The following is a 17,163-nucleotide window of genomic DNA, read 5'->3' on the forward strand; positions in this document are numbered from 1 at the left end:
TGTCTCAACTTTTCTTCACATAAAAAGCCAGGATAAAATACATGTCTTAATGCCATGATATCATCACAGGGTGAAGGCTGAAACAAGGGAGCTGTCTCAATTTGATTGCAACCTTAGTGGAATCTGATAGAAATGAGTAATAGATTGTGGTAATATTTGGACAGATCTGCCAAAGTTATCAAAGACCGCACAGGTAAAGGGACAGCTACACTTGAGTGTTCCTATCTATTTGCCTTGTGAGGGTGACTTGTGAGGCTATTAAAACTGAACCTGAATGAGTCTACACACATGCAGTTTCCAGCTTGGGGGGGAAGCACTAATTAATTATCAACAGAAATCCTGACTGGTTCATCTTTAACCCTAACTCAACATCAAATCCTTGTATTAAACCCAGAATAGCCTCCATTTGACTCGCAATGAAACACCCATTAGACAATTTATAATGTTGATCGACTTTATTCGACCACACATAATATGAAGATGTGGAGCATGAATAATCAGCAGGAAAAATGTTCAAATCCATGTTCCCTGGACAACTTGTTGGTGTACCATAATTAACGTGAGTGATTTTTTTTCATATTAAAGTGTTCAACAATAATATATGCAAAAATAACAATAATATTACAGGCCAACAGTATCTAGGAATCCGAAGTAGTTTGAGGATTATAAGCCATACATTCCTTCAAACTGAGAGATAGTTCAGAATTTGCTGAAACAAGGCATGTCCTGTTATTTAGAGATAGCAAGAACTGCAGGTGTTGAAGTCAGAGATTACACAGTGTGGAGCTGGAGGAACACAGCAGGCCAAGCAGCATCAGAGGAGCAGGAAAGTTGACATTTCTGAAGAAGGGTCCCGACCCAAAACGTCAACTTTTCTGCTCCTCTGATGCTGCCTGGCCTGCTGTGTTCCTCCAGTTCCACGCTGTGTTATCTATGTCCTGTTATTTAGACATGATTCTGCTCCTTCAGCTCAAAAGTGCTTTGCCCAAAAATGTTACTGAAAGTGTGTGAGGTGGAAACAATTCAGCTCGGGTGACAGGGCATCTGGGACCTTAGTGAGCAACAGGACCAATATCATGCCTCCTTTCTCCAATGAGATTTAAGAATTGAGAAATAAACAGGAGAAGGACTGAGGAGGAGGATGAACTAAAGTCGGTGCGACCAATATCAAATCAGGTACAGGAAGAAATAGAGAGGGAATGAAGGATCAGGGTGGGTCAGGAAACAGCATGCTGTCAAAGTAAAAAGACAAAAGCAACAATTGAAGCTGGCTGTTTTGTGCTGCTACATGCATGTTCTTGCTCAGTTTCCATGTAACATATTTATGTCTTTGGTCTCTGTTGTTTTGACAGGTCGGCAAATATTAAACCAGATCCCAAACAACAGGATCCTGACTACGAAAGCTGGCCTATGCAGTTCGCTCAAGGAATATGAACGAATAGCAATTAAATATTCAAAAGGCGTGAATTCACAGTAAGTCTTCTGGCCTACATGTCTGTGCCCTGGACAATATTCTCAAGATTTGAGCCAATCGGAATTACTTCAGGGATTTCAATTACTAATTGGATATTGGGATTTATCTGTTGTATCTCAGTCAATCTAAGAGAGAAATGAATGTCAGTGATAATTAGCAGCTCAACAGTTTGGACAGTATTTTATCCAGGTTAAGGAGTGCCTGCTTGAATCCTGTTTAACCTTGCCTGGGGAAGGTCTGCCTTGTTAAGTATCAATCAGATGCTTAAGTGACCAGTGGTGGGTTTTCCCCAAAATCACAGATCTTGGTGGTGCAGGTCTAGCAGCACCATGGGCATGTTAGAGGCTGGCAATGCACCAAACTGAGGCTCAGAATCAGTTAGGGAACCAGGCCACAAGTGAAAGGGGACAGGATGGGGTTCAGTGATAGATAGTTTCTTGCTTAAGGGGATCAAGTGTTAAAAGAAGAAAGCAGGAGAATGGGGTTCAGAAACATAACAGCCATGATTGAATGGCAGAGTAGACTTGATGGGCTGAATGGCCTAATTCTGCTCCTATATCTTATGGTCTAATGGGAGAAGGCCAAGCAGGTCAGCAGCAATGGCATGGGTTAGCTTTTAGTGATGTCCGCCATTCCTTCCTTGTGCCAGGTCCCAGATCAGGCACTGAGTGCCAGACACCAAGGCACTCCACACCCATAGGCAAAGCCATCAGCATTTGCTTTTTGGTCTACCTACAAGTGACAGTCCAACCCATTATTGGTACCACCGTGGCAATGGGATGAAGCCTTTAAGTGGCATAAGAGCTAATATTTAAGCTCGAACAACAAAAATCGCCAGTAAATGTTGCTCTATTTGTGTGAAGGCTATAGGATAGGATGTTGTCAATAGCCTGCCAATCCTGACATTGTATCAGAGCCTGGGCATCACGTCTGCAGTCCTTCTTGTTGACATGACATTACAAGTAAAATTCTAAGTGCAAGCAGCATAAATGGAATACAGTGGCAGGGGATGGTTTTCATTGGTAAAACCTGATACCAGCTGACAATGCAACTGTTATATGTCGGCTACCAAACAGCCTTTTGTTCAAACTGAGAGACTCTGGGCCTCAGCTAAAAACATTCCTGTCCAATTCCATTGCTGAGAACTTAAGACTTGAGTGCATGAAGGTGTTTTGCAAAGTTAAGTTTTACTTGTAAATGTTTCACATCACATTGGTTTCATTTTACTCATGTGCACAGCACGGTGGCTCAGTGGTTAGCACTGCTGCCTCACAGTGCCAGGGACATGGCTTTGATTCCACTCTCAGTTGACTGTCTGTGTGGAGTTTGCACGTTTTCCCTGTATCTGCATGGGTTTCCTCTGAGTGGTCTGGTTTCCTCCCAAATATGTGCAGGTTATGTGGATTGGCCATGCTAAATTGCCCATCGTGTCCAGGGAAGTGCACTATAGATTGGCTAGCTGTGGGAAATGCAGGGTTACTGGGATAGGATGGGTCTGGGTTGGATGCTCTTCGGACGGTTGGTGTGGACTCAAATGGCCAAATGGCCTGCTCCCACACTGTAGAGATTCTATGTGTACATCGTTATTTGTTGAAACTAGCTTAGTCAGAGAGCTAAAGGTACAGGCACACTTCATGGCTGGCATGCCTTGACGGTTACAGGGAAATTAGGGAGATTTTCTTTCTATAGAAACAGTAATATTTTGGTCATTATTCTTCATTCTTTCTTGAATGTTAAAATTAGCATCCAGTATTGATGTAGAGTCCATTTGGGTGGAGGTTAAAAACAGCAAGAGAAAGAAGTCATTGGTAGAAGTAATGTATAGATCTCCAAACAGGAGCCACCCTGAGGGAAAGGCTATAAATCAACAAATAATAGGAATATGTGAGACGAATAGGGCAATAATTATGGGTGACTGAAAATATTCATGTTGATTAATTGAATCAAATTGGAAAGGGTAGCTAAAACAACAAATTCTTAGAGTGCATTAAGAGGAATATGTCATGGAGCTAACCAGGGAGCAGGCTATCTTGGATCTGGTAATGGGTAATGAGGCATGTTTAATAAATGACCTCTGAATAAAAGACTCCCTAGGAAATAGTGATCAAAACATGACAGAATTTAATATTCAGTTTGTGAGTGAGAAACGTGGGTCAAAAACATTGTGTTTAACTTAAATAAAGGAAATTAAAATGAAGTGAGGTTAGAATTAGCTGAAGTGAACTGGGTAGATAGATTAGCGGGAAAAACAGTAAGCAAACAGTGGCAGATGTTTAATCAGGTCATTCATGGCTCTCAGCAAAAATATATCCAGTAAGGAAGAAAGATTCTAAGAGAGGGATAAACCAATTATGGCTAACCAAGAAAGTAAAAGAGCATATAGAGATGAAAGGAGAAGCATAAAAGCAGTCAAAAAAGTCAGTGATAGCCCCAAAAACTGAATAAATTTGGAATTCAGCAAAGGAGGACTAATAAGATAACAAAGACAGAGAAAATAAATTATAAGGGCAAACTAGTGAGGAAATCTAAAAGCTGACAATAAGAGCTTCTTTAAATACATAAAATGGAAGAGACAGGGCAAAGTGGACGTAGGCCCTTTAGAAAATGATAAAGTTATGGGCAACAAGGAAATGGAGAGGATGTAAATATTTTGCATCAATCTTTACAGTGGACGTTGCTTTAAACATTCCATTAATAGCAAGAAGTACAGGGAAGGAATTAAATATGATCACCATCACTAAAGAAGCAGTATTAGACAACTAATGGGGCTAAAGGCAGGTACGTCCCCTGGCCCAGATGGCTTGCACCCTAGGATCCTATAATAGGTAGCTGCAGAGATAGTGGATGCATTGTTTATAATTTCTAGTAATTGTTGGATTCCAGAGAAGTACCAGAGGGTAGGAAAACTGCCAATGTGACACCCCTATTAATAAAGGGAGGGAGGCAAAAAGCAAGTAGCTAAAGCCTAATTGCCTGAGCATCTATTGTTGGAAAAGTATTGGAATCAATTATTAAGGAAGTAATAGCAGCACATTTTGGAAAAACAAAATTGTATCTGACTGACCTATTAGAGTTTTTCAATGAAGTCTCAACCAGAGTGGAGAGAGGAGAACAAGTGGATGTATTATATTTGAACTTCCAGAAGGCATTCAACAAAGTCTCTCCATAAACTATTTGCATTGGACGCATCATCCTCTGACACTTCCGCCATCTGCAATCCGACCCCACCACCAAAGACATCTTTCCCTCCCCACCCTTATCTGCTTTCCGGAGGGACCACTCTCTCCGTGACTCCCTTGTCCGTTCCACACTCCCCTCCAGCTCCACCACACCCGGCACTTTTCCCTGCAACCGCAGGAAGTGCTACACCTGCCCCCATACCTCCTCCCTCACCCCCATCCCAGGCCCCAAGAAGACTTTCCACATCAAGCAGATGTTCACCTGCACATCTGCCAATGTGGTATACTGCATCTGCTGTACCCGGTGTGGCTTCCTCGACATCGGGGAAACCAAGCGGAGGCTCGGGGACCGCTTTGCAGAACACCTACGCTCGGTTCGCAATAAACAACTGCACCTCCCAGTCGCGAACCATTTCAACTCCCCCTCCCATTCCTCAGACGACATGTCCATCCTGGGCCTCCTGCAGTGCCACAACGATGCCACCCGAAGGTTGCAGGAACAGCAACTCATATTCCACTTGGGAACCCTGCAGCCCAATGGTATCAATGTGGATTTCACAAGTTTCAAAATCTCCCCCCCCCCCACCGCATCCCAAAACCAGTCCAGCTCGTCCCTGCCTCCCTAACCTGTTCTTCCTCCCACCTATCCCCTCCTCCCACCTCAAGCCGCACCTCCATCTCCTACCGACCAACCTCATCCCGCCCCCTTGACCTGTCCGTCCTCCCTGGACTGACCTATCCCCTTCCTAACTCCCCACCTACACTCACCTTTACTGGCTCCATCCCCGCCTCTTCGACCTGTTTGTTTCCTCTCCACCTATCCTCTCCTCTATCCGCCTCCCACTCTCTCCCTATTTATTTCAGAACCCCCTTCCCCTCCCCCTTTTCTGATGAAGGGTCTAGGAGGGATAAGGGGTTCTTTTTAGATTCGCAATTTGTAACCAATGAGGTTCCACAGGGAACAGTGCTGGGACCTCAACTGTGTACAATGTACATTAACGATTTGCAGGAAGGAAGTAAATTTACTGTAGCCAAATTTACAGATGACGCAAAAATGGGTCAAAAGACAAGCTGTGCGAGGGATACAAATAGTTTATGGAGAGGACTAACAGGTAAAGTAAGTGGGAAAAAATGTTGGCAAATGGAATATAATGTGGGAAAATGTGAAGTCATTCATTTTGGAAGGGAGAACAAAAACAGGATTACTTAAATGGAGAAAAACTGCATGAAGCTGCAAAACAAAGGGAACTGGGATGATTTTGCCTGGAGATCAGAAAGCTAGCACACAGGTGCAGCAGATAATCAGGAATGCTCATGGAAATTTGGTCCCTATTTCAAGAAGTTTGGAGTATCAGAATAAGGAAGTCTTGCTGCAACTATACAAGGTGCTGGTGAGACCACATCTGGAAAACTGTGAGCAGCTTTGATCTCCATATTTAAGGAAAGGTATCATTTCATTGGGGCCAGTTCAGAGAAGGTTCACTGGGATGATCCCTGGTATGTAGAGATTGTCGAAAGAGCAGATCGAGACTCTATTCAGAGGAATGAAAGGTGATCTCAATAAAAATAGGATTCTTAAGGGCCTTGAGAGGGTAAATGCTGACGGGATGTTTCCCCTCAAGGGAGAGTCTAAGATCCAAGGGATATAGTATAAAGGGGCACCAATTTAAGACTGAGATGAGGAGGAATTTCGTCTCTCAGAGAGTTGTGAGCCTTTGGAACTTGTTGAAACGGAGAACTGTGGGGGCAAAGTCCTTGTGTATATTTAGAGCTAAGATAGATTCTTGATCAATCAGGAAATGAACGGCGAAGATTGCTTGAGGAGCAGAATGGCCTACTCCTGTTCCTATTTCTTATGGCCTAATTGGACTTGTCATTCTGTGGGACATCACCAGACTCGCAAGCTCGGCTGGCTGTTCCCTCTATCTGTTGCAAAAAAGACGATCCAAGACCACTTCCAGTGGGGACAATTGGATTGCTGTACATGAGCTCCAATCCATGTGATGACTGCCATCTAACAAATGATGTTGACACATACTTGGCCAGTACTGACACTGCCCTTTAGATTTACTTAGATTTCCTTCCTCTGGACCCATGTGGGACAATGGGAGGCAAGAGTCCACTACTAGGCCCGGTCCATTTCAATCTCTTTTGCCCTAGCCTAGGCGCGTCCCACCCTTTGAAGGTCCTCTAGGAATGTACTTTAATAGATTTTCTTTGGTTCACTGTGCTTTCTTTTCCCAAATGGTGGTGTCCATTCCAAAGCTGCTGTGGTGGGGCCTACATTCAGAATTCAAAATATTTGTCTCATAAATTCATAGATGATTACAGCACAGAAAGAGGCCATTCAGCCCATACTAGTCAACAAAGATCAGACTGCATTGTTTCCATTTTCCATTACTTCACACATAGGTCTGGAGGATATAAATGTTACGAGTGTTTTCTAACTCATGCCCCTGCTTACTGACTCCTGTACTAATAGAAAAAAGCTGCCTTCCTATCCACCCTATCTATGCCCCTCATAATCAAATCCACCTTTATCAGGCCTCTCACACACTTCCCTTCTTCAAGGTGGACAATCCCCACCTGCCTAACCTCTCCTTATAGCTCAGATCCTCCAGTTCGGGCAGCATCCTGGTAGATCTCTTCTGTACTCCCTCTGTCTTGCCAGCCTCAATCATCTCTCAATCACATGCTCTGCAGGCGTCTATGATCAGTCTTGTGTCAGAGTTCTTCATTGGCAGTGTTTTACTCCATGTGATGGCGAGGAACTTATGTGGACAAAGCTTGTGATAGACATTCAACCTACATGGCACTGTTTAAGTTTTATTCCATATCTCATTGACATAGATTCTATAGCGGACAAGTAGAGTCTCAGCCTCATGGCCAAGTTGTTGGTAGTGAAGTCATGGAAAGGCTGGTGCTGATTTACCAATTCTTGTGCAGTCATTGATCTCTATATCTCCCTGAAGAAGATTGCCACCACTTGGCCCATTTTTTTTAACCACTACCCTCCCCCATCTATGCCAAGGACAGCAGCCCCTTCCATCTTCATTCCCAGATGCCCTCTGAACTTCTCTCTTCCATGTCAGTTTGCCCCTGACCACACTTCACGCCCTCAGCACTGACTAACTCTTGCCAACCCTGAGGCTCAACGTATGTTGCTATTCACTCGCTCTCCTCCCTTGGGCCATTAGAACTCTGCTGAGCTTACACACAGTTGCACAAAGATGACGGGTGCACGTCTAAATGATTGTGAACTGGGTGCCATGAGATTCCCATGTGCGAATGGCTTCATTGTTTCACACCCATTTGCTTGCTTCCTGCTGATACATATTCATCTTTATCTCTGCATCTCAATCTCCTGTCAGGAAATTGAAATCTCACATTCCACCTAATTCAGCAAAGCCTGTAGGCCACAGTTCCTACACTCCTGAACTGCTCACAGTCCCACAAGCATGTTCATGTGCTCATGCATGCATGTATGCACACACATGCGCGCACACACACACACCTTCACACTCACACACACGCCTACACACACACACACACCTATACACAGATCTACACACACATCTACTCACACACACGCACCTACACACACATACCTTCACACTCAGACACATACCTTCACACTCACACACACATACCCACACACATACACACACATACGCACACACACCTACACACAAATACCTACACACACACACACACCTTCACACTCACACACACACCTTTTTACTCACACACACACACCTACACACACACTCACACAACTTCACACACATACCATCACACACCCACACACACACACATACACACGCACCTACACACACACATCTACACAAACACACACACCTACATGCACACGCACCTACACACACACTCGCACACAACTTCACCCACATACTATCACACACCCACAAACACACACACATACACACACACCTTCACAAACACACACCTACACACATATACCTACACACTCACACACCTACACACTCACACATGTACACACACACATACCTACACACACACCCACCTACACACACACACACCTTCACATTCACACATGTTTTAACACAGGCCTTCACACACACACACACACACACACACACACACACACACACATTTTCACACATGCACGCACACCTTCATACCTTGCCCCTTCACCATATAGAGTTGCCCTTGATTTCATGTCATACCAACATTTGCTAAGAGCTGGGATAACATTATGTCAGCAATAAGCCACTGACATAAACAAGTCTTATTGCACAGCCAACAAGAGTCCAATTGGCTGATCCCTACATTTTGTGCCAAATTTAATGCCCCTATGGGTGTGTATTCCAAAACCTGCTTGCTCCTATGATGCTGCTTGGCCTGCTGTGTTCATCCAGCTCTGCACCTTGCAGTAAGAAGTGTTTTTTATATGTGATACTAAATCTAGTTTGCAACTAATACTTTGTGAGCAGGGAGCAACTCTATTTTTTCACTCCACCATCCAACTGCCCTGCAGGTTTTAATGAGTTTTTAGTAGTTCTTGTCTGCACTCTGTGACTTCCTTTCTTTCTTGTGTCATGTAGCAAGTCCATAAGATTGGATGAATTTTTCCCTCAGTCATTCCGCATTGATCTGCAAAGTGATCGCCAAGCCTTTTTTGATGCCTTCAGAGGTAATGTATTTTTCTCCTTCCAGATTAACAATGCTTCTTTCTCTTCTTCTCCTCCATGTTAGGAGTTGTCTAAAGAATTTATGTTCCAGTTTGAGCATTGCACTAGCTATTTGGTACAACATTATTTCACAAGGTTTGAAAAAATTATGGAGCAAAGTCATTCACATTGGCAGAAAAAATTTAAAAAGCCAACTTTCTTCTGAATGGTGAGAGCCTGGAAGTTAATTACATTCCGAGGAACCTGGTTGTATAAGAGTTGCAGAAGGTTAACACACACCATTTGTTTCCTTGCTGTTCTTTTGAAATGTGTGTGCACGCACGTGTGTGTGTGTGTGTGTGTGTGTGTGTGTCTGGGTGTGTGTATCAATTTTAAATAAATTTAATGAATGCATTACATACCGTGATCCACTTTATAACAGGGCAGAGACACAGTAGCTGTCTTTTCCTGAATGTAGTTTGTGGATGTGATTTCATGATTGTAGTCTCCCCACTTCTGCTTTTTTGGGTGTAGGTGTGAATCGACACTGATAGCTGCATAGATACCTCCCCTGCAGACCCATGCCAGTTCTGGTGAAGTTGTCCCCCATCTCTGCAGCTGATTAACATTTTGGAATCTTTCCTCCTGCACAAGAGGGGCTGACCCAGTCTTAGAGATTCCCCAGCTAAAGAAAACATCTCCCACACCTACCCAGTAAAATTGTGAATTGTTTAGGTTTCGACTAAATCATCTCCCATTCCTCTAAACTCTGCAGGATATAAGGCCAGAGTACTCAACCTCATCTCATGGGCTGGTTCTACCATTGCCTAGGGACTCCTCTAGTGAACCTTTTTTGTTTTCCCTTTATAAGGCAAGAAGGCCAAACCTGTACAAAATATTCTAGGTGCGAGCTCACTAATTCCCTGTATACTTGTCACACTCTTTCATTCTGACTCTCCATTCGCTTTGTAAAGTGTACATACCATTTATCTTCCTAATTGCTTGCTCCACCTGCATGTGTTAACCTTCTGCGACTCATACAACCAGGTTCCTCGGAATGTAATTATCTTCCAGGCTCTCACCATTCAAAAGAAAATTGGCTTTTTAAAATTTTTCTGCCAACGTGAATGACTTTGTTCCATGACTTCTAACACACAGTGCCAACCCACTGCCTTAATTATTGATGTTAATTGTGAGCAGATCAATCCACTGGATGAACTGGGAAATCCATTGCCTGCTGAAGAGCAGGCGTGGGGCATTCAAGTCAGAGAACCCTCCCCTTTCCAGGAAATCCAGATACGACCTCTGTAAAGCCATTAGAGGCAATACTGGACTAAGTTAGAGACCCAAACTGACCACATAGACACTCACCGTCTGTGGCAAGGCCTACATGATGTAACAGGCCACAAAATGAAACAGAACAGAGTAACGGACAAAAATACATCCCTCCCTAATGCACTCAGTGCATTTTATGCTCAGTTCAAACAGAAGGTCAGTGAAACAATTACACCTGCCCCAACTAGCTTTGGATGCAGCTGTTCCCTCAGTCACTGCTGTGAATGCCAGATCGGCCTTCCTGAGAGTGAACCCACAGAAAGCGGTGGCTCTGATGGAATCCATGACTGTGCACTCAGGTCCTGGTGCGGACCAGCTGGCTGAAGTATTCGTTGACAACTTTAACCTCTCCTTGCTACATTCTGAAGTCCCCACCTGCTTCAAGAAGACCACCATCATCCCGATGCTGAAGAAAACACATGCAAGACGCCTCAATGACTACTGCCCAGTGGCTCTGACCTCATAATTAAGAAGTGCTTTGAGAGGTTAGTCATGGGTTATATCATCTCTAGCTTCCCAGCCTGCCTCGCTCCCTTGCAATTAGCCAACCGGTGCAACAAGTTCACAGTAGACACCATCTCCCTGAGCCTTACACTCATCCCTGGAACATAATAAGGATACCTATGTCAGGGTTCTACTTATGATTACAGCTCCGCCCGCAACACTATAATCCCAACCAAACTAATCTCCAAACTCTGAGACTCAGGCATCTGCTCTGCCGTCTGCATCTGGATCCTCAACTTCCTGACCCACAGACCGCAATCATTGAAGATAGACAACAGCACCTCCTTCACGGCATTCCTCAACACCAGCATCCCACAAGGATGCGTACTCAGCCCCCTACTGTACTCCCTGTACGCTCATGACTGTGTGGCCAAATTTCATCCAAACTCCATCTACAAGTTCACTGATGAAACTACTGTTGTAGGCCAGATATCAAACAGTGACGAGACAGAATACAGGAAAGAAATGGAGTGCTTGGTGGCTTGGTGTAAAAGTAACAATGTCTCCCTCAACATCAGCAAAACTAAAGAGGTGATCATTGATTTCAGGAAAAAAGGAGGAGGGCACACCCCCACTTACATGAATGAAGCTGAGGTGGAGGTGGTTGAGAGCTTCAAGTTCTTAGGAGTGATGATCATCGACAATCTGTCGTGGACCACCCATGTTGATGTGACGGTGAAAGAAGGCCTCTTCTTCCTCAGGAGACTTAGCGAAATTCAGCATGTCCATAAGGACTCTCACCAACTTTTATAGATGCAACATAGAAAGTATTCTATCTGGATGCATCACAGCCTGGTATGGCAACTGCTCTGCCCAGGATCATAAGAAACTGCAGAAAGTTGTGAACACAGTCCAGTCCATCACACAAGCCAACCTTCCATCCATTGACTCCATCTATACTTCTCGCTACCTCAGAAAGGCAACCAACATCATCAAAGACCCCTCCCAAGCTGATTATAATCTCTTCCAACCTTTACCGTCAGGCAGAAGATACAAAAACTTAAACACACATACCAACAGTTTCAAGAACAGCTTCTTCCCTTTTGTTATTAGCTTTCGGAATGGATCTCTCAAATTTCAAATCTAATGTTGATCTTGCTATTTGTGCACCTTCTTTGTCGCTGTAACTTGGTATTCCTCACCCTGTTCAACCAGGACATGATCTTTGTACTATATGAGCTGCCTGTACTGCATGCAAAACAAAACTTTTCACTGTACCTAGGTACATGTGATAATAATAAATAAAATCAAATCAAACCTTGCTAACTCTCAAAATAATAAATCATTCACGTGCCATTAACCCTTTGTTGTCAGGCACAATCTTCACAACAACGATGATTCTGAATAAACCCTATCCACTATTAAAAGCACTATTGGATGCTTCTCTCTGTTGAAATGGTGCAATGCCCTTTGACTGGATGGATGCATCCACAATCATCAGCATTTGCTGATTATCTCTAGAGATATTTTGTCTGTACATTCCTTTGACAGTGAACATCACAGATAATTAGAGTATAGAGGACACTATAAACCAAAACCATTCCTACCTTCAAGCCAATTTTGTATCCAAATGGTTAGTCCTCCCCATATTCCATTTAATATGACCTTGCTAACCAGTCTATCATGCTAAACATGATTGACTTTTCTCCTCCAATTCCTCCAACTCCAATCTCTAATCATCTCCTGCAACGCACCTCCCCTGTATCATTACCAAACCTAAACATGTTCAAATGAAGCTAAAATGCCCGCTAAACCTGTTAGCCTGACTGAGGCGGTTAGCTATTTGAATACTCACAGACAATATAATGAAAGGAAGGCGTGTTTCCTGCTTGACATATTTGTTTTCTCTTTTTCACGCTTTGATGCAGATGGGCAGATTTGGATTTGTAAACCTTCCAATTTACAAGAGGGTCGGGGGATCTTCCTCCTGAAATCTCGGGAAGACCTGGCTGTATTCCGTGCAAAGGTGGAAAGTGTGGAAGATAATCCAATGATCAAACCAATTCACTATAATTCCATCATTCACAGAGTGGTGCAAAGGTAACTGAGAACAATCAAAGAAAAGGAATCATTATGTATTCACCTATAATGTATTGCAACATATCAATCTGCTTTGTATATCAACTTTTTGTTATTAATTTCTAGGCTCTGATTCATAATGTAAACTACATATGTAACCATGACAGACTGGAACATGGCTCCTTTTAGAACATTGGATGATAAATTGGACATATGGCTCCTCAAAGCTCTAGAATGGTCTCCACCTGTGGAGCAAAATGCACTGGATGCCATAAACTTGTAGGCGCCAGCAGACACAGGGTAACCTACCGCTGCGAGGATGTTGGCAGTGCAAGCTGTCAATTAATGTGCAAGTCTATTTGAATACCAAAAGTGCCAACCAATGCCCTCTCCTAAGCTTGATGAATGTGTTTTCAGGGTTATTACCGAGTACATATTGGTTAGTTGCTAGGTGACATGAAGGGAACAGTCTGGGTTAGCTGACTGACAGACAATAAGAAGGAGACAAAATAAAAAAAAGAAAGAAAAAACGAAAGAACTGCAGATGCTGTGAATCAGGAACAAAAACAAAGTTGCTGGAAAAGCTCAGCAGGTCTGGCAGCATCTGTGAAGGAAAAGAAACAAGAGTTAACATTTCGGGTCCGGTGACCCTTCCTAAGAAGGAGACAGTTGGAGTGACAGGAGAAATACTATCTCCTGGGAGAAGAATGCAGGTTTCTGTCCATGGAGGCACGACAACTCCTCTGGGTTTCTGAAGCATCAATCCTAGTCATGTGTTAGATGGTTGTGGCACGCTGCACCAGCAATGAGGCTTTAGTTTGCATTGTAGCAAGCTGGCCTGACATTACGGCAGTCTGAGTTGTCACTGCCTCACTCAGAGATTTCGGGTGACTGCTATCTGAGCTGCAATGAATGTTTCAACATGGATCATCATAGAGTGCATCATGGATGCATCCACAAGTATTTAAATAGAGTTGCTCAGTATTCCTAAACTCTGAGGGAAGTTGGTTCTGGTCTTTTGGACATTGATAAAAGCAAGATACTACAGATATTGGAAATCTACTAGTAAAGCACAAAGGACTGGAAGAGCGTAGTGGGTCAGGCAGCAAAAACAGGGTTAGCATTTCATGTCAAACATAATTGTTCTTCAGAACCAAAGGAAGTCGAAATGAAATCAGTTTTAATGCCGTTAAAAGTTGGAGGAGTTGAGGGTGGAGGAAGAACAAAAGAGAAGATGTGGGATGGGTGTAGAGAGTGGCTGAAATTGAATGACAAAGATATCATGGGGTAAAACGTAAAAGGAGTGGTAGGTGTTGAAGTAAAGGAACAAAACATTTGTCCAAAGTGGGTCTTAATCTGCAGAATAATGAACAACACATCCTGAAAGCAGAAACATGAAGATAAAGGTCAGGCTGGCACATAGCAAAGAAAATGTCAATGAAAATAGGATATAAAGGTCATGGTCTGAAATTATTGATCTTGACATTGAGTTGAGAAGGCGAACAAAGCTGGTGATGTGGTTCTGTTCCTTGAACTTTAACCATCGGAAGCATTGGGGTCATGCTTGCAGAATAAACAGAGGTGTCTACAAAACCGTCACCCAATCTTCATTTGGTCTCCTCACAAAATACGTCATTGTTAGCAGCAAATACAAAATGCTAAATTGAAAGAAATACAAGTAATATGACATTGCCAATGCACCAACCATTCAGTTGTGCCATACCCATTGAAGTCCTCACCTTGGCCCTCTGCTGTGAATCTGCATGTTTGTTTTATTGGGCATTGCTGTCTGACCAGCATTTTTATTGGCCATCACAGGGGAGGTGATGGCCTAGTGGTATTATTGCTGGACTGTTAATCCAGAGACCCGGATAATGTTCTGGGGACCTGGGTTCAATTCCCACCACGGGCACATGGTGGAATTTGAATTCAATAAATATCTGGAATAAAGAATCTAATGATGACCATGAATCCAATGCCAATTGTTGGGGGAAAAACTCATCTGGTTCACTATTGTCCTTTAGGGAAGGAAACTGCTATGCTTACATGTGACTCCTGACCCACAGTGATGTGGTTGACTCTTAACTGCCCTCTGGGCAATTAGGGATGGGCAATAAATGCTGCCTGGCCAGCAACACTCTCATCCTGTGAATGAATAAAGGTGTGAAGGTAGTAGTGAGCTGATTTCTTGAACTGTTGCAGCCCACATCCTGTAGTTGACCCACAATGCCCTTCGGGAGGAGATTCCAGGATTTTGACCCAGTGACACTGAAGGAATGGCGATATATTTCCAAGTCAGAATGATGATTGGCTTGGAGGGGAATTATAGGTGGTGATATGCCTATATATTTTCTGCCCTTGTTCTTCTAGATCAAAGTCTAGAAGATGCTGCCTGAGGATCTTTGGTGAATTTCTGCAGTGCATCTTGTAGATAGTACACACTGTTGCTCCTGAGTGTTGGTGGTGAAGGGAGTGGATGCTTGTGGATGTGGTGTCAAACAAGTGGAATGCTTTTTCCTATCTGGTGTTAAGCTTCTTGAGTGTTGTTGTAGCTGCACCTATCCAGATAAGTGGGCAGTATTCCATCACACTCCTAAATTGTACCTTGTAGATGGTGGACAGGCTTTGAGAGGTCAGGAAGTGAGTTACTTGCCACATTATTCCTAGCTTCTGACTTGTTTCTGTAAACACAGTGTTTATGTGGTGAATCCAGTTGAGTTTGTGGTCGATTGTAACACCCAGGATGTTGATGATGGCAGATTCAGTGATAGTAATGCCATTGATTGTCAAGGGTCAGTGGTTAGGTTGCCTCTTATTAGGAATGGTCATTACCTGGTATTTGTGTGTTGTGAATTACTTGCCACTTTTTTAGCCCAAGCCTGGATATTGTCCAGCTCTTGCTGTAGTTGAAAGTGGACTGCTTCTGTATACGAGGAGTCGCAAATGGTGCTGACCGTTGTGCAAACGTCTCCTCTTCTGACCTTTTGATGGATGGAAGGTCATTGATGAAGCAGCTGAAGATGGTTGCGTCTAGGACATGACGCTGAGGAATTCCTGCAGACAACTCCTGGAGATGAGATTACTGATCTTGTTCTTGCTCTCTGGCCTTGTAACCGTGCTCTCTGGTGTTTTGGCAGCTGCCATTGTCCACTTGTGCTCAGTGCCTCACAATGAGCAGACCCCACCTCCATCTATTCAATAATGTGCGCATTGCATCAGCATCTGAAGGTACGTGTTGTATCAAGTTTGATATAAAGTGACGGTGTTGACTCCTCAGCATCACTGGCAAGATTGCAGCTCTTGGATATTTGAAAGGAAGAAGACACAAGGGGTAAGGTTGTAATTTTGAACAGGAGTGAATGGGCGGGGGAAGTTTGAAGTTATACCATCTGCTGCTTGTAAATCAGAAGAGAGTAAGATGAGGAGGATATGGGATGGAGGATTAGATTTGAGGACTTTATATCATCTTTAATAGTTTCAGGTCCACTACTGACCATGGCTTCAACATTAGTGGCCAGCATCATCTCCATGTAGTTCCTATTGCATCTGTTTGTGTGCACCCTTCTCCTGTAAGAAAGGAGGAACCAAAGAATAACTCACATTCTGTTTGGCTGATGTGGTTAGTTTGGTTGAATGATTAGCAGTGTGTGCAACCTATGAGTATATGGATGTAAGGTTTGTAAGTGTATAAAGGTGGGTTGGCTCAGTGGTTAACATTGCTGCCTCACAGCGCCAGGGTCCCATTTCCACACTCAGGTGACTGTCTGTGAGGTTTTGCACATTCTTCCTATATCTGTGTGTATTTCCTCTTGGTGCTAAAGGTTCCCCCCAAAGCCCAAAGATGTGCAGATTAGGTGGATCAGTTATGGATCAGGTGGATCAGAAATTCAGGGTTGCAGGTGAGTGGTTGTGTCTGAGTGGCTGTTTGGAGGGTTGGTGTGGACTTAATGGGCCCAATTGCCTGCTTCCACACGATAAGTATTCAATGGATCACATGGCAAGA

At 43.5% G+C, this 17,163-nt stretch overlaps 1 protein-coding gene across 1 annotated transcript in view; it reads left to right on the top strand.

Annotated features, from left to right (window-relative positions):
• LOC109915336 (protein polyglycylase TTLL10-like) overlaps positions 1–17,163 on the top strand; it is a 33,189-nt gene that overhangs the window by 5,487 nt on the left and 10,539 nt on the right. The window contains exons 4-7 of the mRNA XM_048614871.1: positions 1,353–1,460; positions 3,170–3,179; positions 9,237–9,325; positions 13,010–13,181. Coding sequence (XP_048470828.1) covers positions 1,353–1,460; positions 3,170–3,179; positions 9,237–9,325; positions 13,010–13,181 — 379 coding nt within the window. The remainder of the gene's footprint in view (positions 1–1,352; positions 1,461–3,169; positions 3,180–9,236; positions 9,326–13,009; positions 13,182–17,163) is intronic.

Source organism: Rhincodon typus, chromosome 31 (genome assembly GCF_021869965.1).
Source record: "Rhincodon typus isolate 14 chromosome 31, sRhiTyp1.1, whole genome shotgun sequence".
NCBI lineage: Eukaryota > Metazoa > Chordata > Chondrichthyes > Orectolobiformes > Rhincodontidae > Rhincodon > Rhincodon typus.